General features: G+C 34.3%; 1 protein-coding gene across 4 annotated transcripts in view; it reads left to right on the top strand.

Moving 5' to 3' along the window:
- LOC143244137 (dipeptidyl peptidase 4-like) overlaps positions 1-26,706 on the top strand; it is a 334,696-nt gene that overhangs the window by 262,772 nt on the left and 45,218 nt on the right. For all 4 annotated transcript variants that reach the window (XM_076488283.1, XM_076488272.1, XM_076488297.1 and 1 more), the window contains 8 exons: positions 499-577; positions 2,313-2,436; positions 4,182-4,351; positions 4,802-4,908; positions 14,103-14,229; positions 20,144-20,290; positions 22,568-22,647; positions 25,910-26,136. In XM_076488283.1, the coding sequence (XP_076344398.1) occupies positions 499-577; positions 2,313-2,436; positions 4,182-4,351; positions 4,802-4,908; positions 14,103-14,229; positions 20,144-20,290; positions 22,568-22,647; positions 25,910-26,136 (1,061 nt within the window). The remainder of the gene's footprint in view (positions 1-498; positions 578-2,312; positions 2,437-4,181; positions 4,352-4,801; positions 4,909-14,102; positions 14,230-20,143; positions 20,291-22,567; positions 22,648-25,909; positions 26,137-26,706) is intronic.

Below are 26,706 nucleotides of genomic sequence, written 5' to 3'. Positions count from 1 at the left end.
AACTGTCCTCATGTTTGGCTTAGATACACCATTAGAAGAGTATTTATTCCAAAGTAGCCTCCTTGTATTTAGTACTTAACGAAAACTTGATACCTGAAATATTTTTTTCACCTCTCTATTTTCGATTTCTATATTAACCCAGAAAGGTCAACACCAGTTGTTCAATGTATATTTCAACCTACCCCATCCACAAGTGAGGGATATAACTATCAATTTTAGTAACAAAGATAAAAATAGATGTAAAACTAGTTTGAAGATAAGAGATAATGACTATGACTGTAATCACAATAAAGAAGTTCGAGCCAATGTTAATTAATTTATTTGTATTATGGATACATCATTATGATAATATAAATAATGACTGACGGAGAAACAGTGTTGCGATCATTGAAGAACCGGCAGAACGTGATCATGACAAGATGATGGTGGAAGATATGGTAAATGTTATTATCATGGTAATGTGAATCAGATAATGTGTTTTTCAATCCCTTCTTTCAGTCAAACTTCACCATTGTTACCCAGCGAAGAAGAAGAAGAACTACAGTATGTCTCTTGGGGACCGACTGGTAATCAGCTGGTATGCATATTTCAGTAACTGTTAAATGTGTGACGTAATAAAATGAGGGAAAAGATAATGATTTCAACTATTTATTTAAAATTGCTATGCACGTGATGTAGTGTTCTCCATTGTAGTTAATTTATAATGAGTTTCAGTTTTATAGAAACAAATCAATGGTACTTCGTTTTGTAGCGACGTGGCCCGGGCGTTGCTGAGTGATTAGTGTGCCAGGTTATGCATCCCTGGGTCCAAGGTTCGCGTCCCATTGTCTCAAAATTCTTCTTCCCACTTTGGGACCGTGGATACACTACAAGAGTGGTTGTTAAATACTACTATTTGATAAAAACAAAAGTAGTCCAAGAGTTGGCGGCGGGTATTGCTGACTAGTTGCTTTCCTCTAGTTTGTCAGTTCACAATCATGGACAGCTAATAAAGATAACCCATAACCCTTATCTAGTTTTTCGCAAGTATCCTAAAGAAATTGAAGTCATATAATTAGAAAATACCATTAAAATACAAAAACAATATTAAAAATTAAATGTATAGTCAAATTTGGCAGAATTAATATTTTCCTGCCTTTTCAAATCACTTCCTTGTATTATCACCTATTATCACGCTCCATCTGCATTTGTTAAAGATATAACTTCAGCAATACAGTAGTGGCTTCACCAGGGATACCATCTTCTGATGTGTTGGATTATACAATATAACAGGTGTTATTCATTTAACACTCTCAAACTGGATCCTGCAGAAGTATATGTACTAAACTATAGATCCAATACTTTAACCAAACGTCTACTTTGGTTTGTTTTATCGAGATAATCGTTGGATTATTTATTCTGAAAATCCGACAGTCTATCTAAGAAATAACTCAGGCCTTAAATCGTAACATTTCGCCATACCAAACATCGTGCCTAAGTGGTTTGACAAAAGATACCAAACGTGTGATATGTAAAACTGTAATATTTATAACGTCATCATCAAAGTGTGCGTTATTTGGTTTACATCTTTTACTATTTTTATTTTGTATATTTCCTTGTAAGCTGTCATTAATGAAGCGTGATACTTGTCAATTAGAAACTTATAGTAGTATTGAAGTTTAAAATCAAATATTTGTCTGTATCTGGTTTTAACTTCTATAACAATTTCAATCACTAATAATCCAATCGCGGCTAGAGATTGGAGCACGTTTCTGCCACGTTCACAATAAGTGAAATTAATGTTAAAGTAGGTTTCAAAATTACGAATGGATTACTTTGTGGTTAAACTTAATAAGATGACATTTCAAGGCACTTGACGAAATTACATATTAATGAGTCGAAAGGATCTTTTGAACCACCATTTCATACTTTAAAAAAGTATAAACTGGTATTTGAATTTGACGAAAAGACTTTGATCAAATAGTTACTACGTATATGCGAAAAATATGCCACTTCAGCCTAACTTGTCAAAACTTCAAAATTTTTAAAATAATTTCAATATTCAGTTTAAGTTGTAAAATCACCACAAAGTACCATTTTTCTATAACTCTGTCATTTCTCTTAGTTTCTAGGAAAAAAATATCAAAATCGTATCAAATAGTGACTAATAAAAATACCTTATAGGGTTGAAGCAAAACAACAAAACTCAAAGTGACTTAATATGATTTATAAATACTCTAAACGAACTGCACATAGCGCCTTCTAGAACGTTTTATTACATAAAATTGTATATTATATTAAGATTCAATTTTGTTTTCATTGCTATGTTCCAGGTTTATGTACGAAACAACGACATTTATTACATGGCATACGTTGGAGATATTCCTCCAAAACGTATAACTAGAAACGGAGTAGACAAAGTGATTTTTAATGGCATTCCAGACTGGGTTTATGAAGGTATTTAAATTTACTACATTTAACTAAATGTGTTATTTTAACAATATGATGTCCTTCTTTTTAAAATTGATCTTTATATGTCTGTTTTCTGAACATTTAAAACTGCATGATTTTAACTTTACAATCATTCGTATTTCGTTTCACAACTGTCGCGCCAAACATGCTCGCCTTTTCAGCTGTTGGGAATTATAATGTGACGGTCAATCCCATTATTCGTGAGTAAAAGAGTAACCCAAGAGTTGGCGGTGGGTGGTGATGACTAGCTGCCTTTCCTCTAGTCTTACACTGCTAAATTTGGGACGGCTAGTGCAGATAGCCCACGTGTAGCTTTGCGCAAAATTCAAAGACAAGCAATCACTTAGGACAAACAGTTTTAAAATATAATGACGTAGTGTTTTTATTAGTTTTGTACACCAGGTTATTGTTGAGGTTCCTGGTTACGTCCTTTCGAAGCCCAAATTAACATACACATTTTCTGTGAAACGTTAACGTTGTTGGTACTTTGTTAATCGCCATACTAGATTAGAGTCTTTCCAAAGATGTATAGAAATTTTAACTCGTGTTTTGACAGAATTTCACTTTCTTCAACACTAGTTTCGTTCTGCATTTACTCACTAATTAAGTTTTACATTATGACAAGTTACAGTTTTACACTATAGAAAATTATTCTTCAGAACACATAAAACGTTTCAGTTACTGAGAGTTATCGCATCAGTGATTGAAACGTCTTACCTGTTGTAAAGTATAATCTTTCTCATGTAACACCTGTAATGCATAATAAAATAATGAACGTCTTACCTGTTGTAAAGTATAATCTTTCTCATGTAACACCTGTAATGCATAATAAAATAATGAACGTCTTACCTGTTGTAAAGTATAATCTTTCTCATGTAACACCTGTAATGCATAATAAAATAATGAACGTCTTACCTATTGTAAAGTATAATCTTTCTCATGTAACACCTGTAATGCATAATAAAATAATGAACGTCTTACCTGTTGTAAAGTATAATCTTTCTCATGTAACACCTGTAATGCATAATAAAATAATGAACGTCTTACCTGTTGTAAAGTATAATCTTTCTCATGTAACACCTGTAATGCATAATAAAATAATGAACGTCTTACCTGTTGTAAAGTATAATCTTTCTCAGGTAACACCTGTAATGCATAATAAAATAATGAACGTCTTACCTGTTGTAAAGTATAACCTTTCTCATGTAACACCTGTAATGCATAATAAAATAATGAACGTCTTACCTGTTGTGAAGTATAATCTTTCTCATGTAACACCTGTAATGCATAATAAAATAATGAACGTCTTACCTGTTGTGAAGTATAATCTTTCTCATGTAACACCTGTAATGCATAATAAAATAATGAACGTCTTACCTGTTGTAAAGTATAATCTTTCTCATGTAACACCTGTAATGCATAATAAAATAATGTTGTCTCCTTCTTACTTATTAACCCCAAAATCGTTTAACACCTAAGATTGGTGTTATCAGATAATATGATTCCAAAATGTCAAAAGGCAAATATGCTCACTGATGTAACTAGTGTTGTGGAAACTTTTCCCAAAATTTTAGCCCCCCGCTAATACAGCGGTATGTCTCCGGACTTACAACGCTAAAATCAGGGGTTCGATTCCCCTCGGTGGGCTGAGAAGATAGCCCAATGTGGCTTTGCTATAAGAAAAACACACCCAACATTTTAATCTTTCTATTTTTTTTTTATCCTTATAGAAGAAATACTAGGCAAACGTAACCCCATCTGGTGGTCAGAAGATGGTACAAGATTGTGTTTCGCCTCTTTTGATGATAGTGGTGTATCGGAAGTACGTTATCCTTGGTATGGAGATTACATGGAAGAAAATAACATTTACCCGAATCTGGTTAATATAAGATATCCAAAGGTAAACGATCTATGTCAGATTTTGTTTGAAAGTCAAGTTACCACAGTAGTTCGATATCATCTGATTCTGATGACATCAACATAAATCAGTTTAAAGAAAGTAAAATATTTTGAATGACATAAAAATGTCAATGAATTAAAGCTCTGTCTGGCTACTTTGGTTAAACGGTGTACAAAATATAGACGTCCATCAACAGAAACTAACTACCTTATGTATTTTAAAAATAGTCTAACAGAGTGAACTGTTTTGTTATCTGTGGGAATGCATTCATTCCTTCTGGGATATGATTTAAGTATAATATTATTTTTAAGGACGTCGTGCAGCTAAATTGTTTACCATAGTTTAAATTTGCTTATATGTTTGTTTATCTAAGATTTAAAGTTGTTTTCTTTACGCTGTTAATGAATACGAATAAGGTTCGGTAATCACATCTAATAGAATTCCTTTTAGCCTGGCACAGAAAATCCAATCGCAACCCTATGGATTGCTGACGTCACTTTTACGTCAAGTATCCCCGCTCCGAGAAGAGTTCGTCCACCCAAGCAAATACAAGAACGGTAAAACAAGAAGTGATTTATATACTGGCTCGAACAACTTATACAAATTTATCTCTAATGTTTTTATTTATTATTCATAACATGTAACGTAATCTCCTCAAACTTTAACGCAGAACCTACTCTTACTTTGCTGTCTTATTGTTAAATAATGTATATACATCAGTCCTTTTTGTTCTTCATTTGGAACAGTGCCAATAATTTTGTAACCCTTTCTGAGTGATTGTATAGTTGTTTTAAATAACCTGAAGGATGAACAATGATTTCTCATAAGTAAAACATGGATTCGTAACTTAACTTTTCAGTAACTTAATTCGAAAAGTTTAGGAAGATAATGAAGTTATTCTACCTCCAACCAACCAGTAGAATTGATTCTACTACTTTCCTTTAAATTCACAAGACTGATCAGTCTCTTTCTTAAGAAATGAAACACAATATGTGGTGGGAGTGCCATTCGATTCTGTGTCGACACTAGTGCACTCGGCCCAGCATGGTCAAGCGCGTTAAGGCGTGCGACTCGTAATCCGAGGGTCGCAGGTTCGCATCCCCGTCGCGCCAAATATGCTCGCCCTTTCAGCCGTGGGGGCGTTATAATGTGACGGTCAATCCCACTATTCGTTGGTAAAAGAGTTACCCAAGAGTTGACGGTGGGTGGTGATGACTAGCTGCCTTCCCTCTAGTCTTACACTGCTAAATTAGGGACGGCTAGCACAGATAGCCTTCGAGTAGCTTTGTGCGAAATTCAAAAATCAAACAAACAAACTAGTGCACTTAGCCCACCTAGCTAACCTTACCGTTGGTCATACAGCAATCTCAGTAAATCTCATTAGAGAACTGATCTTCACTGAGTAATAAATGAAAGCACTTTAATTAATTAATTAATTACTCTTCTGTTTACTTTTCCTATATAAAAAACCAATAAATATTTCATTGGTGTATCAAAATAATTTATAACGTGACGAATATACCAGTAAGGAGATAATTATACCAATAGTTTCTAATGTAATTAATCCATTAACATAGTTTGTAATGTTACGAATGTATCGTTATAACGTGTTATGCTTTATGAATGTGCTATTATAGTTTGTAACACATAGCTGGTGTATTAGTGCAGTTTTTAATGTATCAACATACACTTGTCAGTATTTCAAGTGTTCGGGCATGTTTTGTTATATCTTAAACAGAAAGGACGTATTATGTAGTAATCTATTCTTAGCAGTTTCTGCTCGACGTTTATATCGTTCTGACATATAAACATTTAAAAGACTAAAGAAACATCTCACGAACTTTACAGGGATTTTAGAATAAGAGTAACAAGCTCACACTTTAAACTTTCATGTCTTATAATGAACAGTTTATACTGTAGACTCAGTTAGAGTATAATAAAGTTGTTTTATAATGAACGGTTTATAATGTAGACACAGTATACAGCGTAATAAAGTTGTTTTATAATGAACAGTTTATACTGTAGACTCAGTATACAGCGTAATAAAGTTGTTTTATAATGAACAGTTTATAATGTAGACTCAGTATAGAGTATAATAAAGTTGTTTTATAATGAACGGTTTATAATGTAGACTCAGTATACAGCGTAATAAAGTTGTTTTATAATGAACAGTTTATACTGTAGACTCAGTATACAGCGTAATAAAGTTGTTTTATAAAGAACAGTTTATACTGTAGACTCAGTATACAGCGTAATAAAGTTGTTTTATAATGAACAGTTTATACTGTAGACTCAGTATAGAGTATAATAAAGTTGTTTTATAATGAACGGTTTATAATGTAGACTCAGTATACAGCGTAATAAAGTTGTTTTATAATGAACAGTTTATACTGTAGACTCAGTACAGAGTGTAATAAAGTTGTTTTATAATAAACAGTTTATACTGTAGACTCAGTATACAGCGTAATAAAGTTGTTTTATAAAGAACAGTTTATACTGTAGACTCAGTATAGAGTATAATAAAGTTGTTTTATAATGAACAGTTTATACTGTAGACTCAGTACAGAGTGTAATAAAGTTGTTTTATAATAAACAGTTTATACTGTAGATTCAGTACAGAGTGTCATAAAGTTGTTTTATAATAAACAGTTTATACTGTAGATTCAGTATAGAGTGTAATAAAGTTGTCATTTAACGTTATTAACTCTTTACCGACTCTTCAATTCTGATGTAGTGAGACCTAAATCAATAGATTAAGTTATAGGACATTCATCTAAGAAATACTTTAGTCTGGCTATCTCTGCGATCTAAAGTTTTGAATATTGAGAAGCTGCAGTGCTTTGCTTTATACATATGTCCTTGTTTCTGGAACCACGACAAGTACAGAATACTCAACAAAATACACGCAAACATCACCACAAGTTGTTATAATTATTCAGATACAGATACACGATTAAAGATTATAGAAAACTGTACATTTAACTTTGAATTAGGAAGATTCTTTATGTGTATCAAGTAAATAGAACAAAGAAAACTGTTATTTTAATATTTGTTATTTCTTATACAATGCTGATACAAATTAGGGTTCACAAGTTATTTGTCATTAAAACTTTTATTTGAAACTATGGATGTATTTTACTGTATTATGTCTGTCCAAACTATTAGTTTTAATAATTTTTTTGTAACTACGGATGTATTTTACTGTATTATGTCTGTCCTAACTATTAGTTTTAATAATTATTTTTTGAAACTATTGATGTATTTTACTGTATTATGTCTGTCCGAACTATTAGTTTTAATAATTTATTTTTAAAGTTTGGCGAAGCTAGTACTCCTCGTATTGTTCTGAACTTACTGTAACATGAAGATAAACAATGAGCCTTAAATGCAGGTAAAATGTACAGCAGTTGACTCACAAAACGTTAAGGATAAGCTTACGCATTTGTCTTACATCAGAAATTAATGTATTTAACTTTAAAGCCTACACAAACCCTTACAACTTCGGCCGGTAGGGCATCTCTGCAACCAATAGCCGTCAGTTAATTAGTAACGTGAAACAGTGTCGAAGGTCATTAACAGCTGGGTGTTGAAAGCGGGTAACAGAAAGCACCACCTACCACCTCGATTTTAGCCGCTACCTCTTCCTAGTAAGTCATGCTGAGCAGGGGTTTTAAGTAAATACATAGTAAACACAAAAACGTTGGTGAGGTAATAAGTTATAATGTAATAATATGTTAAATAAAGCATGTGAAAGTTATGATTTTTGTCTTTGTCGTGATATAAAGACTGTTCAATGTATATAAACTGCTTAAAATATTAAAGGACCAAGTACATATTTCAGTATATTTTTATCATAACTAAATATATGCATGAAAAACATATCCTTTCGTCCACAAGTGTAATTTTAAGCTTTCGAGTGAAATTTCAAGCAACCGAAACGAAACTCACCTTACTCAGGGATAATACAACTCAAGGTTCCCTGTATAAGGCTGTTACGTGAAACTATGCATTCCTCACTAATTATTGAAACAAACACCAACATGGATCTTTTGTGGCTAGTTTTGTCAGTGTGTACTTTCATCTTGTGTTCCCAAGCAGTCAGGCGCCACCTGACAGAGAACGAGATGGCCAGGACAGTCCAGATGCTGGAGGCTGGCCAGACCCAAAGGATGATGGCACAGCGCGTCGGTGTGCCATCAATCGACTTTGGCGACGCTACCAGGAGACGAACTATTATGGCAGGAGACCAAGTCAAGGATATCATCGCTGTACATCAGCCAGAGAGGACCTCTATATCGTGACTACCACTCGGCGGGACAGGTTAGCTACGGCTCAGTCACTGCGAGGTGACCTTCAGCATTCCACTGAAATTCGTACGTCGACCCAAACAGTTTGCAATCGTCTACAAGAAGAACGCCTTAGGGCTAGATGGTCTGCAAGAGGAGTTATTTTGACAGCACGGAATCCGTGCAGCCAGGTTGGAGTTTGTTCGTCAGTACCTGGACTGGGAATTTCGTCAATGGGCCACCGTGCTGTAGACAGACGAGAGCAGGTTCACTGTGCCTCGTGATGATGGATATGTGAAAGTGTGGAGATGCCAAGGAGAGCGATTTTCCGCCTGTAACATTGTGCAACTCGACGTTTATGGAGGAGGTTCTATAATGGTCTGGGCAGGCATATGCTTGGGTGGCCGCACGGACTTACTCACACTCGACAGGGGTGCTCTGAACGTACGACGATATAGAGACAAAATTCTGAAACCCATTGTGAGGCCTTTTGTCGGTGCTGTCGGCAATAAGTTCATTCTCATACAGGTAAACGCGCGAGCCCACGTCACTAGACTGTGTATGGACTTCCTTGACGAGAAAGGAATAGAGACTTTTGAGTGGCCTGCCAGATCTCCAGTTTTAAATCAGATGGAACATTGGATTTAAACTGATTCGTAGTGTGCCAAATCGGTGTCAGGAGTGTGTCACAGCCAGTGGAGGTCACACTAGATATTGAATGTTTCAAACATTTCTTGAATAAACAATGTAAACTGTGTAAAGTATTGTTTCATATGGGATATCAGTTTTAGTGATATTGGTCATTTTTAAAAATTTTATTTCTCCATGTTTTACCGTTCATCACTCATTAAAAAATGGATACAGATGGAACTGAAATGAGGCAAATTACCTGAAAGACTAAAAATATTATCACATCTGGAACACTGAGATAAATTATATAAGAAAACATACTTGTTCCTTTAATTTTTTGAGCAGTTTATTATTCATTTATTGATTTCCTAGGTGAATATTTTGTGATTGTTTAGTTTTGTTTATAACAAGAGACTTAAAAGCGATTATTTTAAAGTAAATGTTACGAGAAGTTTAGTTATGCAAATCGGTAAGAGTCGAACGTTGTGTTTGTAACTTACTGATTTTGAGATTATCGAACGTCGCGTGAAATTTATTGATGTCGAGGATATAGCGAACAGACGATTAAGTAATAAGCATATAAATAGTGCGAGATTAGCTGAAAATGTAAACAGGCAGACGAAGGCAGAGAAGACAACAAACGGAGTTAAATGCAAGGTTAATCGTCGTAAGTGTGGAAGGCCTAATGGTTGTTATCTGTTAGAATGAAATTAACAGTGTTGAAGGAGATAAAAAGAATGGTTTATTTCGTCAAAGAAAGTGTTCTAATGTAATTGAACTTGCCTGTGTGGACTATGGTAAAAAGTAGATGAATATTTGGTATAGGCTTGTATGCGAAAAATAGACGTTTATTGTAAGTAGGCATAAGAGTGAAAAAGGGGCAAACGATTTTAGAAGTATGGGATACAAACGTAGTAATTCCACGAAATGTTAGTGAACTAACCATACTTCAATATTTTAGTGACCGTAATAGAAATAAAATAGTTTGGCTTGTTTACTGATGGTCTAAAGTAACTGAATAGGCCTGAATAGACTTGTGACAAGAAGAATATAAAAATATAGTGTTTATAATATGCCTTTGATCATGTAAAGTGTAACGAATTTGTCGTGCGTACATGTAAGTAGTTCTATATATATATATATTGTTTTAAAAACAAGTGGATTGAGTGCTATTCGTTTATTTTTTTGAATTCACCACTAACAAATTACAGACACCTAAAGCAGAAACATCATGAGTCCAACAGCATAACCCATATTATTCAATCTAGTTACTAAATACTACTAATATATATAACATTAAGAAGAATACGCTCGTTAGTTTGACAGTGTTATGTATCATATAGGTTCTTAATTATAAGTTACAATAGCTTGTGGATAAAGACAATGTTTAGCGTACTACTACTTATAGCAAGATGTGCCTTTGCTATAAGAAAAACAAACACGCACACATTACTATTTATAAGTTACAGTAGTTTATTGAAAAAGATAATATTCGTCATATTATATGATAAATCATAAGTTACAGTATCTCACAGCACATTGAGCCTATTTAGCTGTTTAAAACAAAGAACTGATAGCTTATAACAAAAAACATAAAACCACTGATTATTCATTACTACCACTGAATCGACAACTAAACCCGCTTTATGAAAGGAGTAATACATTTGTGTTATAAACGAACACAGCCTAGCTAGGATCAAAATTATTCTTTGGTTGATTGTTTGTTACTGAAGTAATTAATCTTATCTGCTGCGAGTGCAGACAGATACGAAACAATAGAGCGATGTGTTCTTACGAATCACAATTAATATTCTATTGTGAAACGTGATGAGATCCAGGGTTAAAAGAACGAGTGCTATTGGTTGTTATTGTAAACCTTTGGAATTAATAACACTGGTCAACAAAATTTTTGTTGCATTTATATCAAACAATTGGTATTACATAATTTCTTGCCCTGATTTCAGATCTGACGTTAGTTTTTCCTCAGTGCTCTACCTTTTTTTGCAATCAAGGTATTTGAAAATCTCAAAATTTCGTCATCATCACATTGACGTCGTAGTCTATCATGAAAAATATGTGATAAAATATGTTATAAAACTCTTTAATATAGCTGGGCAATAAAAAAGAAAATGCAAGATAGTATAAATGTATTCAAGTTATTTATATTAATTCAATTTATTTATATAAAACTGATTAGTAGATAAGACATTTGCTACTATGAGGAGGGAAAGCTCAATTGCAGTCTACTCAGGCATGAATTTCCGCTTGTAGCTCTTACGTTTGTGGACTGTCTCAGGGCATTCTCGTTTAATGCTCCAGCAGTAATCTGCCATCATATGTTTGTCCCATCTCCCTTGGTAACGCTCTTCCATGGTCTTGAGGTCCTGATGGAACCTGCTCGCCTTGCTCGTCACTTATAGCTCCTGGGTTCTCAGGGAATCTATCAAGATGACTGTACAGGTAATGGAGTTTGACACTCATGTTACATCCAAGGTCGCGAAAAGCTGACAACATATTCGTTACAAGGGTTTCATAGTTGTCAGCTTTTTTTTATTACCGAGAAAGTTTGCCATCACCGCCACAAATGAAAGCCATGCAGTCCTTTCCTTGTCGTTCATCTTTCTGGCAAATTCTTGATCACGCACAAGTGCACGAATCTGTGGTCCATCAAAAACACCTGTCTTGATCTTCTCGAAGGACAAACCAGGGAGCACAGAAAATATGTGTTGGAAGCATTCACCGTCAGTATTCAACGCCTTCATAAACTTTATATGCAAAACGGCTCGTTTGGGTTGAGAAAATATTTTACACAAACTGTTTCATCAAGCCCAGCATGATATGGAGAGGAGGAAATATGATCTTTTCCTCAAATGACAGACAATTGGATCGTTGACAATATTTGGCATACCTGCCTTCAGAGTCTCACGTATGGGCCACTCCTTCTGGTTCCAGTGCTTTTCTCGAGCTCGGCTGTCCCACATGCAAAGATAGCAGGGTACTTTGTAAATCCTCTTTGTTGACCAAGGAGGAAAGTAACCATTTTGAGGTCCACACAAATTGTCCAGTTGTGCTCGTGGTATTTTAGTAGGTCAGTCACAGTCTTAATGACATTATATTCCTCTCGTAAATACACAGAGTGTCCAATTGGAACAGCTGCATAGACATTGTCATTATGAAGTAGAACGCACTTCAAACTTTGCTTAGAACAATCTAGAAATAATCGCCAGTCATTTGGATGGTATACTGGCATCCCTAATTCCTGGAGAAGACCTGAGATATTATGACAATAAACAAACATATTCTCCTCTGTAAAATATGGCACAAAAGCCTGCTCCCGATTTCGGAAGTATGACACTTTAGTTGTATGGCTCAGCTGATTCTTTTCTTGCATCCTGGAAGCTAACACTTCAGCTGCATTTTGGAGAGACCCAAATCACGCACAAGGTCATTCAACTCTGGCTGGCTAAACTGTTGAGGAGTTAATGACTGTGGGGTCTCATAAGAAGGATCGCCAGATTCTGAAAGTATTTCTTGAGTTTCATCAGCAGTCTCTTGCTCTTGGTCACTACCCACATCTTCAGATGGAAGAAATCCTTTAAAAACTGGGATTGGGAGCTCATCAGAGTGCAGAGTAGGTCGGATTGCTGAGGGATACTAGGATATGAGATTTTGTGTCTGTTTTCTTGCCAATGCCCTTTGTATTGACCAGACAAAATAGCAGTCAGTTGTGTGGTCCATCGGTTTTCGCCAGGTCATGGGAATTCCGAAAGGTAAACCCTTACGTTTCCCTTTTGTCCAGTCACGCAGCATTTCCTCGCAGTTATGACACACAATATGTGGGCCCATTTCTTGTCTTGGTCACCAAGAGCAAGTCCAAAGTACGCTTTATAAGCACGCCTCAGAAATGATGTTATATTACGCCTTTGATGAATAAGCGTGAAGCATCCACAAATATAACAGAAAGCGTCCGGCTTGTTCTCACATTGACGTCTCCTTGTAGCCATGATCAGATCTGAAACAAAATCTAAACAATTTTAATATCTCTGTTGATAACATAAACGTGTAAGTAATTAACACGTTTCCTGCGATGGGACCCACCGGTGTCCCACTATTGTCTTACCTTTAACTAAGTTGCAGGCAAGAGACAAGTGTAACGACAACCTCACGTTATCATAGCTCATGCAGCACTGAAGCTGACAGATGTACAAGAGCATCGCAGCAGTTGCCGGTTTGCCAATATAGGCATCGCAGGAAACGTGTTAATTTGACCACAAACGGCTAGAATGAAAAACTTAAAATTGCATTAAAACTAGAGCATGTAGAGCTGAACCGTTTTCATATTTGAATTTAGCAGGTCACAAAGGGTAAGAATAAGTAAAAAAATCTTATGCAACTGAGATTTCGAAAAAATTTGTTGACCTGTGTAATTGTTATAGGTATATGTTTATAGGAAATCCATTTGTATCATTATATACGAAATATTCTATTTTATTCACTTGTGTTAAAATATAAAATATAATAAAAATAGTAATGTTTATTAGCTGTGTACCGAATTAAATGCAATGATTATTGGTAAGTAGAGAATTGTTTATAACGACATATCTTATTCACGTGGCACTACCGTAAATATTGTATTTTTCTGCTTAGAACCACGTGTCTTAATGCTTCTGCTTAGACTGACATTATTCATAATAAAATTTAAATATTTACGAAGTGTCTGTAACACTGTGAAAATAACGTGATAGAAAAGGGTGTGTTTGACATTTTATTGAGTTTCTCTTTTCACAAGAAACTGTTATATCTTTTTGCTGATAAACTTTCATTATTTTCTCTAGAGAACATTATTTCACTCAAGTTACCTGGATTGATCGAACTCGGTTGGCTATAATCTGGTTACGTCGCACCCAAAATTTCTCTGTTGTCAGTGTATGCCACGAAAGAAATGGATGGGCATGTGATACAGTAAGATAAACTAGTATAGTTTAATATGGGCATAATACAGTAAGTAAGACAAACTTGTATAGTTTAATATGGGCATAATACAGTGAGTAAGACAAACTTGTATAGTTTAATATGGGCATAATACAGTGAGTAAGATAAACTTATATAATTTAATATGAACATAATACAGTGAGTAAGACAAACTTGTATAGTTTAATATGGGCATAATACAGTGAGTAAGACAAACTTGTATAGTTTAATATGGGCATAATACAGTGAGTAAGATAAACTTATATAATTTAATATGAACATAATACAGTGAGTAAGATAAACTTATATAGTTTAATATGGGCATAATACAGTGAGTAAGATAAACTTGTATAGTTTAATATGAACATAATACAGTAAGATAAACTAGTATAGTTTAATATGGGCATAATACAGTGAGTAAGATAAACTTGTATAGTTTAATATGGGCATAATACAGTGAGTAAGATAAAGTAGTATAGTTTAATATGGGCATAATACAGTGAGTAAGATAAACTTATATAATTTAATATGAACATAATACAGTGAGTAAGATAAACTTATATAGTTTAATATGGGCATAATACAGTGAGTAAGATAAACTTGTATAGTTTAATATGAACATAATACAGTAAGATAAACTAGTATAGTTTAATATGGGCATAATACAGTAAGTAAGACAAACTTGTATAGTTTAATATGGGCATAATACAGTGAGTAAGACAAACTTGTATAGTTTAATATGGGCATAATACAGTGAGTAAGATAAACTTATATAATTTAATATGAACATAATACAGTGAGTAAGACAAACTTGTATAGTTTAATATGGGCATAATACAGTGAGTAAGACAAACTTGTATAGTTTAATATGGGCATAATACAGTGAGTAAGATAAACTTATATAATTTAATATGAACATAATACAGTGAGTAAGATAAACTTATATAGTTTAATATGGGCATAATACAGTGAGTAAGATAAACTTGTATAGTTTAATATGAACATAATACAGTAAGATAAACTAGTATAGTTTAATATGGGCATAATACAGTGAGTAAGATAAACTTGTATAGTTTAATATGGGCATAATACAGTGAGTAAGATAAACTAGTATAGTTTAAAATGGGCATAATACAGTGAGTAAGATAAACTTATATAGTTTAATATGGGCATAATACAGTGAGTAAGATAAACTAGTATAGTTTAATATGGGCATAATACAGTGAGTAAGATAAACTTGTATAGTTTAATATATGCATAATACAGTGAGTAAGATAAACTAGTATAGTTTAATATGAACATAATACAGTGAGTAAGATAAACTAGTATAGTTTAATATGAACATAATACAGTGAGTAAGATAAACTAGTATAGTTTAATATGGGCATAATACAGTGAGTAAGATAAACTTGTATAGTTTAATATATGCATAATACAGTGAGTAAGATAAACTAGTATAGTTTAATATGGGCATAATACAGTGAGTAAAATAAACTTGTATAGTTTAATATATGCATAATACAGTGAGTAAGATAAACTAGTATAGTTTAATATGGGCATAATACAGTGAGTAAAATAAACTAGTATAGTTTAATATGGGCATAATACAGTGAGTAAAATAAACTAGTATAGTTTAATATGGGCATAATACAGTGAGTAAAATAAACTAGTATAGTTTAATATGGGCATAATACAGTGAGTAAAATAAACTAGTATAGTTTAATATGAACATAATACAGTAAGACAAACTTGTATAGTTTAATATATGCATAATACAGTGAGTAAGACAAACTTGTATAGTTTAATATGGGCATAATACAGTGAGTAAGATAAACTAGTATAGTTTAATATGGGCATAATACAGTGAGTAAGATAAACTTATATAATTTAATATGAACATAATACAGTGAGTAAGACAAACTTGTATAGTTTAATATGGGCATAATACAGTGAGTAAGATAAACTTATATAATTTAATATGAACATAATACAGTAAGACAAACTTGTATAGTTTAATATATGCATAATACAGTGAGTAAAATAAACTAGTATAGTTTAATATGGGCATAATACAGTGAGTAAGATAAACTTATATAATTTAATATGAACATAATACAGTGAGTAAGACAAACTTGTATAGTTTAATATGGGCATAATACAGTGAGTAAGACAAACTTGTATAGTTTAATATGGGCATAATACAGTGAGTAAGATAAACTTTTTTTTGTCAAAATCTTCACTATTTTGTACCGTTCAATATTCCAACAATATATTAAAATTTATACATGACGTTAAACCATTAACGACATATACTGAAATACTTTATTTATGAAAGACAAAATGTTTATATTCTCTCCAAACGGCTTGAAACTCGTATAGTTATTTGTTGTTCAATGCCATCAATGTGACTCCAAGAAGACAACCTTCACTAACGTCTGGTTTAAAGTCTGTGAAGTGCTGGTTAGGTCCGGCTTCATGCTATGTGATTATTACATTACTGCAGCCGTAAGATTACAAGATAAATGTCAATCAAGTGTGACAAAATAGAATAGGAACAAAGATTTGTGAGATTGAGTTCAACAGCTAGGACTAATGTTTAATTCAAGAGACAACTGAAATTAGTCTTACCTTCTCTGACTGAAATTTAACTCGAGAAACGGATAAAGTTGGTTTTAACAACTAGAATTAACGTTTAACCCAAGAGACAGATAAAGTTGGTTTTTAAGCTAGGGTTAACGTTTAACCCAAGAGACAGATAAAGTTTATTTTAACTACTAGAATTAACGTTTAACTCAAAAGACAGATGAAGTTGATTTTTAACAGTTAGGATTAACGTTTAACCCGTGAGACAGATAAAGCTGGTTTTAACAGCTAAGATTAACGCTTAACCCAAGAAACAGATATAGTTGGTTTTAAACGCTAGGATTAACATTTCACTGAAGAGACAGATAACGTTTGTTTTAACAGCTAGGATTAACATTTAACCCAAGAGACAGGTAAAGCTGGTTTAAACAGCTAGGATTAACGTTTAACCCAAGAGACAGGTAAAGCTGGTTAAAATAGCTAGGATTAATGTTTAACCCAAGAGACAGGTAAAGCTGGTTTAAACAGCTAGGATTAACGTTTAACCCAAGAGACAGGTAAAGCTGGTTTAAACAGCTAGGATTAACGTTTAACCCAAGAGACAGGTAAAGCTGGTTAAAACAGCTAGGATTAACGTTTAACCCAAGAGACAGGTAAAGTTGGTTTAAACAGCTAGGATTAACGTTTAACCCAAGAGACAGGTAAAGCTGGTTTAAACAGCTAGGATTAACGTTTAACCCAAGAGACAGGTTAAGCTGGTTAAAACAGCTAGGATTAACGTTTAACCCATGAGACAGGTAAAGCTGGTTTAAACAGCTAGGATTAACGTTTAACCCAAGAGACAGGTAAAGCTGGTTAAAACAGCTAGGATTAATGTTTAACCCAAGAGACAGGTAAAGCTGGTTTAAACAGCTAGGATTAACGTTTAACCCAAGAGACAGGTAAAGCTGGTTTAAACAGCTAGGATTAACGTTTAACCCAAGAGACAGGTAAAGTTGGTTTAAACAGCTAGGATTAACGTTTAACCTAAAGGACAGGTAAAGCTGGTTTAAACAGTTAGGATTAATGTTTAACCCAAGAGACAGGTAAAGCTGGTTTAAACAGCTAGGATTAACGTTTAACCCAAGAGAAGGTAAAGTTGGTTTAAACAGATAGGGTTAAGGTTTAACCCAAGAGACAGGTGAAGGTTGTTTAAACAGCTAGGATTAACGTTTAACCCAAGAGACAGGTAAAGCTGGTTTAAACAGCTAGGATTAACGTTTAACCCAAGAGACAGGTAAAGCTGGTTTAAACAGCTAGGATTAACGTTTAACCCAAGAGACAGGTAAAGCTGGTTTAAACAGCTAGGATTAACGTTTAACCCAAGAGACAGGTAAAGTTGGTTTAAACAGCTAGGATTAACGTTTAACCTAAAGGACAGGTAAAGCTGGTTTAAACAGTTAGGATTAATGTTTAACCCAAGAGACAGGTAAAGCTGGTTTAAACAGCTAGGATTAACGTTTAACCCAAGAGAAGGTAAAGTTGGTTTAAACAGATAGGGTTAAGGTTTAACCCAAGAGACAGGTGAAGGTTGTTTAAACAGCTAGGATTAACGTTTAACCCAAGAGACAGGTAAAGCTGGTTTAAACAGCTAGGATTAACGTTTAACCCAAGAGACAGGTAAAGCTGGTTTAAACAGCTAGGATTAACGTTTAACCCAAGAGGCAGGTAAAGCTGGTTTAAACAGCTAGGATTAACGTTTAACCCAAGAGACAGGTAAAGCTGGTTAAAACAGCTAGGATTAATGTTTAACCCAAGAGACAGGTAAAGCTGGTTTAAACAGCTAGGATTAATGTTTAACCCAAGAGACAGGTAAAGTTGGTTTAAACAGCTAGGATTAACGTTTAACCTAAAGGACAGGTAAAGCTGGTTTAAACAGTTAGGATTAATGTTTAACCCAAGAGACAGGTAAAGCTGGTTTAAACAGCTAGGATTAACGTTTAACCCAAGAGAAGGTAAAGTTGGTTTAAACAGCTAGGATTAACGTTTAACCCAAGAGACAGGTAAAGCTGGTTTAAACAGCTAGGATTAACGTTTAACCCAAGAGACAGGTAAAGCTGGTTTAAACAGCTAGGATTAACGTTTAACTCGAGAGACAGGTAAAGCTGGTTTAAACAGATAGGGTTAAGGTTTAACCCAAGAGACAGGTGAAGGTTGTTTAAACAGCTAGGATTAACGTTTAACCCAAGAAACAGATAAAGTTGGTTGTAACAGCTAGGATTAACGTTTAAATCAAGAGATGGATAAAGTTGGTTTTAAAAGCTAGGATTAACGTTTTACTCCAGAGACAGATAAAGCTGGTTTTAAAAACTAGATTATCAGTTAATTAACTCAATTTAAAACTTCAACTGCTTCTTTGTGGTTTCAGGTCGATCGAAATTAATCACTCAGTTTGGAAACTGTAATGACTGTACATAAAGACTGAATAATTTTAAAGACGCGTGTGATGATAAATACAGGTATAATCATTAAATTCATGTTTAACATGATCACTAATTGTGCTACTGTCAATGCGCGTAGAACAACTGTGACTGTACATAACCAAGCCTAGTTGTATTACTATCAAATGATTATTGCAATGTGTAATATTAATGATGTGTAAATAGCTAAATGTTAATTGTTATCCATTTAAACATAAATTATCTGTATAACTACCAATTCTTATACACTAGTACAGCTGAAATCCTACTGTACAATACAATATAATAACTCAAACTATCCAGAACCATTAGTGTACAACATTCTACAGATGTGATATATTTAAGTCAAATCCCTCTGTCATTATTAGTAATTGTATAACCCCCAATAGAATATAATCATCAATACCCCCTAAAATCACCAGATGTCTAACATTTAACATATAAAAAAAACAACTAAAATGACGTATATCAAATCATCAAGACAAAATGAGAGTGTACAGGGTAGCCCGTAAGTACCTACCCATCCATATATCTTATGTATCCAGTGTATCTGTGTACTGTCCCTCATTCTCGCTGCATAATATTATGCGACGCCAGTTCTGTGAGACATATTCAAGTGTAATTGAACTTACATCGGCCATATTTCTCTGAAAGAAAAAGAAAGAAATTTATAATACATGCGTAATTGAATGAAACATAACAACATATGGATGGGTAGGAACTTACGGGCCACCCTGTACATTACTTAGCGACTGAAGAACATTCCACACAGGTGAGGGGTGATGGGTAGAGCCTGGACAAAGCCAGTACATATTGATTGGTGTGTGGAAGTAAAATGAACGTATTCTGTTTCTTCCTCACAGAACTTAGAAGAAACAAGTAAAACTGGGTGGATAGACATGTATGATCCCCCCATTTTTACAGCTGATAAGAAATATTATTTTCTCCGACTTCCTGTAATGGTTGAAAAGTTCGGGAGTTTCAGACATATTGCAATGATCAGTGTAAATGTAAGTAGATGTTTTTTTAACAGATTATTATATACGTTCTAAATATTTCAGACACGGAGAACATCTTAGTAAATTATTTTATGAGAAGTGGCACTTGAAATGATACTAATGTCATTTATTGCTGTTGGTTTATTTCTATGAAAATATTATTTTAAATGAATATTATTCTTTTCATATTCGTTCAGATGTGTTATTAAAAATTATTGCATGGCTGAAAGGGGGGCGTGAAAATGTGACGGTCAATCCCACTATTCGTTGGTAAAAGAGTAGCCCAAGTGTTGGCATGTTTGGTGCGACCAGGATTAGAACCTGCGACCCTCGGATTACGAGTCGAACGCCTTAACACGCTTGGCCATGCCGGGCCCATGTACGTACCAAAGACAGGAATAAAATCTAAAGGTTTAACTTACATCCATGATGCTAGTTTTACTTCGATGATTTAGTTTTCTGAAACCTTTCTATAGTTCAATAACGAATCTACCGTCTGTAGTGTCATTTGTACTTGATACGTTGAAATTAGTCAGAACTGAAATAAATTGGTTGAGCGTTTTGTTTTTTACTACATAATATCAAGAGGAAGATATTAAGAGGTTGGAGTCAAATTAAAACAATCTTGTGACATCATCAGCTGGTTACAGGCTGTCGCCTTGTCTGGTCATACTCTAGAGGACCACCGTGCATCTTGACAATAATTCTGTATTTTATATTATATTGCAAAAGGCTTCTTCGTAAGTCATTTCATGTCCAAATCGTATCAATCCTTCCTGGTTCCTCCATAATCTATCTAGTGTACGAGCCCGACGATTTCAACAGTCCAATCGCCCAGAAATCCATAGAAACTGCATCTGGCTACTTGACCGATATATGTTCATGCGAAACATCACGTTCTCATTTAGTTTTCAAATTTTCGAGGTATACGATGGTTTAATATGAGATACGACTGGAAGCCTTACTCAGTGAGCCAATACCTTGTTGACCTCGTTTACAGATGAAAATCCTTCTTAGTTATATGGCATACTTTTATCTAGGACGCGTGGGTGGCTTTTGCGACTGAACTTATGCGTTCATAGATTCACACCTTTTACTAGACGTCGTGCTTTGTTTACCATGGCTGTTGCACGTCCATTTGTGGATGGTTCTGGTTCCCCAAGATGATCCATATTTCTTTCTTTTACAGTATCATTAAGAACAAAAGATATCTTCTTTGTAGTATGAACGTATGAATATTTTACGTCGAAACCTACTACTGCGCACTGTTCTCAAAAGCGGTCAGTTTTCGTAGCCATCACTCTAACTGCAAAGCGCCATATACTTCGCCACGTGGATCTGATTCACATGTTCCACTGAGTCTACACTTCAGTGTTACATGACTTACGTGTTAATTTATTTAATTCAATATACTCAACCCTCTGTTTGAGCTAACAAGATTCCTAGCTGACCTGTCTCTAACCTGTCACTCTTTGCAACTAACTATATGTAAACTAACTATATTCTAGTTTTTAATCAGAAATAAATTGAAACGAAACAAACATGGTTATGCCTTTTTCACCGTAATAAGTGTCAACCGTTACAACGTGTGAATTTTGCAATATTAGACGTTGTTAGTATCTCTTAGTGACGTATTTGTAAATCTCGAAGGCTAATATTCTGTTATCGTATTTTGCAAAAGTAGTTTTCTTAGCTGTAGGTTATCTGAACATCCGATAATTATACATATATTAAATTTTTCAATTTATTTTAAACACTATAATCTAAAGAAACGGTCCGAAGGTCGCGGGTTCGAATCCCCGTCAACCAAATGTGCTCGCCCTTTCAGCCGTGGGAGCGTTATAATATGACAGTCAGTCCCATTATTAGCTTTTAAAAGAGTAGCCCAAGAGTTCGCTGTGGGTGGTGATGACTAGCTGCCTTCTCTCTAGTCTTACATTGCTAACTTAGGGACGGCTAGCGCAGATACCCTAGTGTAGCTTTACGTAAAATTCAAAACAAGCCAAACCAATCTAAGGAAATTATAAACATTTATCTTCGATTGCAGATGATCAGAAAATTTATGGTACAACCGCCGAAACATTTTGTTAGCAGCGCGTTTGTGCATAGTTTAAATGTTTGATGTATGGTAGACTTATAGGTTGTGAGTTCATGTTATTTACTGTTTGATCGTAACGTTGCTTGTATGTATAACACATTTGTCGTCATTACAGGTTGCACCGTATACTCAGAAACCATTAGCTTATTAAACTGCTGTATTTGTGGTTAATGTTTTTGTTCATATTTTAGGACAAGCGTAAAAGGTTTCTCACTGAAGGAGCATATGACGTCATCCAGGTTATGGCTCATCGCCCTGAAGCCCGTAAAGTGTAAGCGTTCAGTTATTATGTGATATACGTATATTTTGTAATTGTGTTTGATATTTGTTTTCAGGAAATAAAAGAATTAAGATGTTTTATCATCGGACTCATTTGTCTTCAAGTATTGTTAAAATTTTAGACTCATAAACAAGTTACTCATTTTTTTAGCCGCTGCATAACGGCTCATAAAATGGCTCTGAATTTTTTCCAAGTACAAACTTGTTGCTCATAACCGCATCTCTTGACCGATTATTGAAGATTCCCTCTTTATTTTAACTGTGAGATAATATTCTAGCATTTTATGACGTCACAGGTAAACATTTACGTATGATTATTTTTGAATATATCTTTCGTGGCTATAGTTATGGTAATTACATAGCTACACGTTAATTCGTTTACATCTTTATTGTATCTCAAATACTTGTACCCGATCTGTTTTGATGGTAACAACTGAGCTTTCTCAATTTTATCGTATCTCTCGTTGTGGGATTATTCTATTAACAAAAGGTTTTATTGTTTTCAATTTTTGTCATAAGAAAACGCTATACGTTTTCAAAGGTAAACTTTCTAAGCTTTATACAAGTTTGAAGATGATAAAACACTGAGAAAATTTTTCAAATATTCTTTCAGTTAACGGACTTCTTGTATAAACAATCGCTTTTTACCAACAGTTGCTCTGCGGAGGGTCGCTGCTCCTACAGCCACATTGTCACAAACACACACAAAAAGCTGACAGAATTTGAATATGAAAATCGTAATAGTTTCTGGTGTTTTAGTGGTTCAGAGTTTCGGGAGGCAGCAAATCAGTTCTTCGTATCGAAACACGCTGATCCAAATAATGTGCGTTAAATAAAACGTGCAGTTGGTTCTTGTAGCTCTGGTTCTTTATGAACATCACATCACGCTACAGCAAGTATTAAATATGTCTTTCAAGCGTAGAGTATACCAATGATAAAGCATGGTCAAGTGGTTAGGGTGTTCAACTCGCAATCTGATGGTCGCGAGTTCAAATCTCCATCACACCAACCATCTTCGCTCTTTCAGCCATAAAGACATTATAATGTTACAGTCAATCTCACTATTCATTTATATACGATTACAGGAGTGCTTTCACTCACTGGTTTAAACATTAGATTTATTAGTGAATTAAAGTCGGATCATTTTTCACTGTTAGAGTAGCCTGCACCAGACGAGACAAAGTTTTTAAAAATACTGAAAGTTTTATTCAAATGTAATCCACAAATTTTACCAGAAGTTCATGTTCACCTCAAACATGTGTAACTCGAACTGAGATCCGGTGACTGTGTGAACAAAAGAAGACATATTAGTGACTGTGGTGTTTTTTAATAGCATCGTACGATCTGAACGTGATGACCCGGCATGGCCAGGTGGTTAACACACTCGACTCGCAATCTGAGGGTCCCGCGTTCGAACACCCGTCACACCAAACTATACTCGCTCCTTTCAAGCATTGAAGCGTTTATAATGTTACAGTCAATCCCAACTATTCGTTGGTAAAAGAGTAGCCCAAGAGTTGGCGGTGGGCGGTGATGACTTATCTCCCTTCCCTCTAGTCTTACACTGCTAAATTAGGGATGTCTTTGCGCGGAATTCAAAAGAAATAAACCAAGAAAAAGAAACAGTAGTATATACTACAACACATACTGGATATATTAAGTGATTCGTTATAATAAATTCTGGATAATGCTTTAAATATCAACAAGATTTCATCAGTTCCTTTTCCATAGAACATTCTATTTTAATGATATATTATTCTTGAAAAACATCAGAATAATCAGGTATAATACTGACATAGAAGAAATTCCTGTCCAAATGTTTTGATCCTATAATTTTCTTTTAAAACATTTTCTTAGTTATTCTAACAAAGACTCCTGTAACTTCTCAAAATAACCACAATAATTTAGATTACATTTGCTCTATTACTGGAAATACTTGCATCATTAACGACATCTGCTTCGATAGTTAGAGAAGTCCCTCAGTGTTCTAAAACGAAGCATCATAAAACAATGTGGTCTACTCAGCTTTAGTAGTTTATCTAGAAAACAACTCATTTGTTTACTATGACTAAACAATTGCGACAACATATGAAACACGTAAAGTGTTAAATGAATCTCATTTGCGTAACTTCCAATACAAGGTTTAATAAATAGTAACTACACCTGATTTTGCTACTGTTTCTTTATAACCTTCTTTTGATTAATTCTTAGGACTGTTTTATGTTGGGCTTCGATCTATATTAGTATGAAATATTTGCGTATTTTGTATGTACTCGTGGGACAGCTTTTCTTGTGTTTTGGTAAGTCCCTAATTTAGCAGTGTAAGACTAGAAGGAAGGCAGCTATTCATCACCACCCAACGCCAACTCTTTTACCAAGGAAATGTGGGATTTACCGTCATATTATAACGCCCTCACGGCTGAAAGAGCGAGCATGTTTGGTGATATGGGGAGTCGAACCCGCGACCCTTAGATTACGAGTTGACTGTCTTAACCACCTGGCCATGCCGGGCCTTCTGTTAGAGCTGTGGACAAGATGTGACAATGTTTCATTGTTACAGACCATTATAACTGAATGTCTGCACAAGTTTATATAATATGCTCAAAATGTTTGCCCTTCGATCAATAGAGCACTGAATATGTTTAAGCCACATCACCTCTAGATGTTCGTAAATGTTCAGTGGCATTAATTTAAAAAAAAAATGTAAAGAAACACAAAATCGATTCGTCTTTTTTCAAACTTATAACGACAATCAACTTTTCAAAAATCCTTATATGAAAATCGTTATATGAAAATATATCGTGTATGTAAGTTTATTTTTCCTCAGAATAATAATCTCTGAGAAGACATTAATTGCTAAGGTATTCTACTCTTATAATATTTTGTGTATTAAAATGATGACCCGTCAGATGAAGTTAATAAATGAGACTGAAATTTTCTATACGGACTGAATTCAGCTGTGGTGCAAAGTTCTCGACAATTAGTTTGATTGCAGTTCATATACTTTCAAGTGACCAAACCGTATCATACGAATTAACTTACTAATGTAAAATAATGCATTTTCTGAAAAAACACAAATTGTTATTTAATTAATTTACTCATTGTATGATAATCTATGATTACACTTGCATACAATCATAGTATTTCCTGTTTAGGATAAATATTTAACACTATATGATAATTATCTATTCTAAGGAAAGAAATCCGGTGCTAATTATGTGTTTTGAGCTATTTTTATGTATTTTCATATTTAGATACTACATCAGCACCTTGAAAAATAAATCAGGACAAAGACACCTGTTTAGCATCACAGATCTTACTTCACCAAATCGTTCAAAAGAATGTCTCACGTGTAATATTGGAGACAGATGTTTGTTCAACAGCGCCACCTTCAGTCCTGGAGCAAAGTTTTATATTTTGGAGTGTTTGGGTCCAGGAATACCCAAATTTGAGCTTAGAGCTGTCGATGGAAACAAACTGCGTACGTATGTTTATGCATTCTTGTTGATATAGGACGTTCAGCATTAAGTCACATCTGAGATGTAAATAATTCTACGGTTATTGGATAAGATTTTGCACATTACACTTATTTTAGGTTAAATCCTGCGTTTCGTTTTTGCCCAAACAAGAAATAGATGAAATAAAAACTAACCACCTTTAACCATTGTTGTGGAAATTCAACAAACTTTTTTTATTTTGTAATACTCTATCCTGAAGGCATTGACAGGTCGGGGTAACTGAGTTAACTCACTTATCAATACTCCATCTGGCAAAACCTGGCGGAAGTAAAAGTGTTTTGGGACATTGTCCCCCAGAAAACCTATTTAAATTTGAATTGCAACATTGGTTTACTTTGAAACAGCAAGAACAGATATATGGTGAAAATCGGTGAAAAGGCATGAGCAAAATTAATGTGAAATTAAACAATATAATGACCAAGTTAAATTATATTCCAGTACTTACCTTATCACCAGATGGCCAAGTGTTTGTTTTGTTTGTTTGTTTTGAATTTCGCACAAAGCTACTCGAGGGCTATCTGTGCTAGCCGTCC

Source organism: Tachypleus tridentatus, chromosome 1, assembly GCF_004210375.1.
Source record: "Tachypleus tridentatus isolate NWPU-2018 chromosome 1, ASM421037v1, whole genome shotgun sequence".
Taxonomy (NCBI): Eukaryota; Metazoa; Arthropoda; class Merostomata; order Xiphosura; family Limulidae; genus Tachypleus; species Tachypleus tridentatus.
The sequence above is the reverse complement of the archived record's forward strand: the minus strand, read 5'-3'. Positions and strand labels throughout refer to the sequence as shown.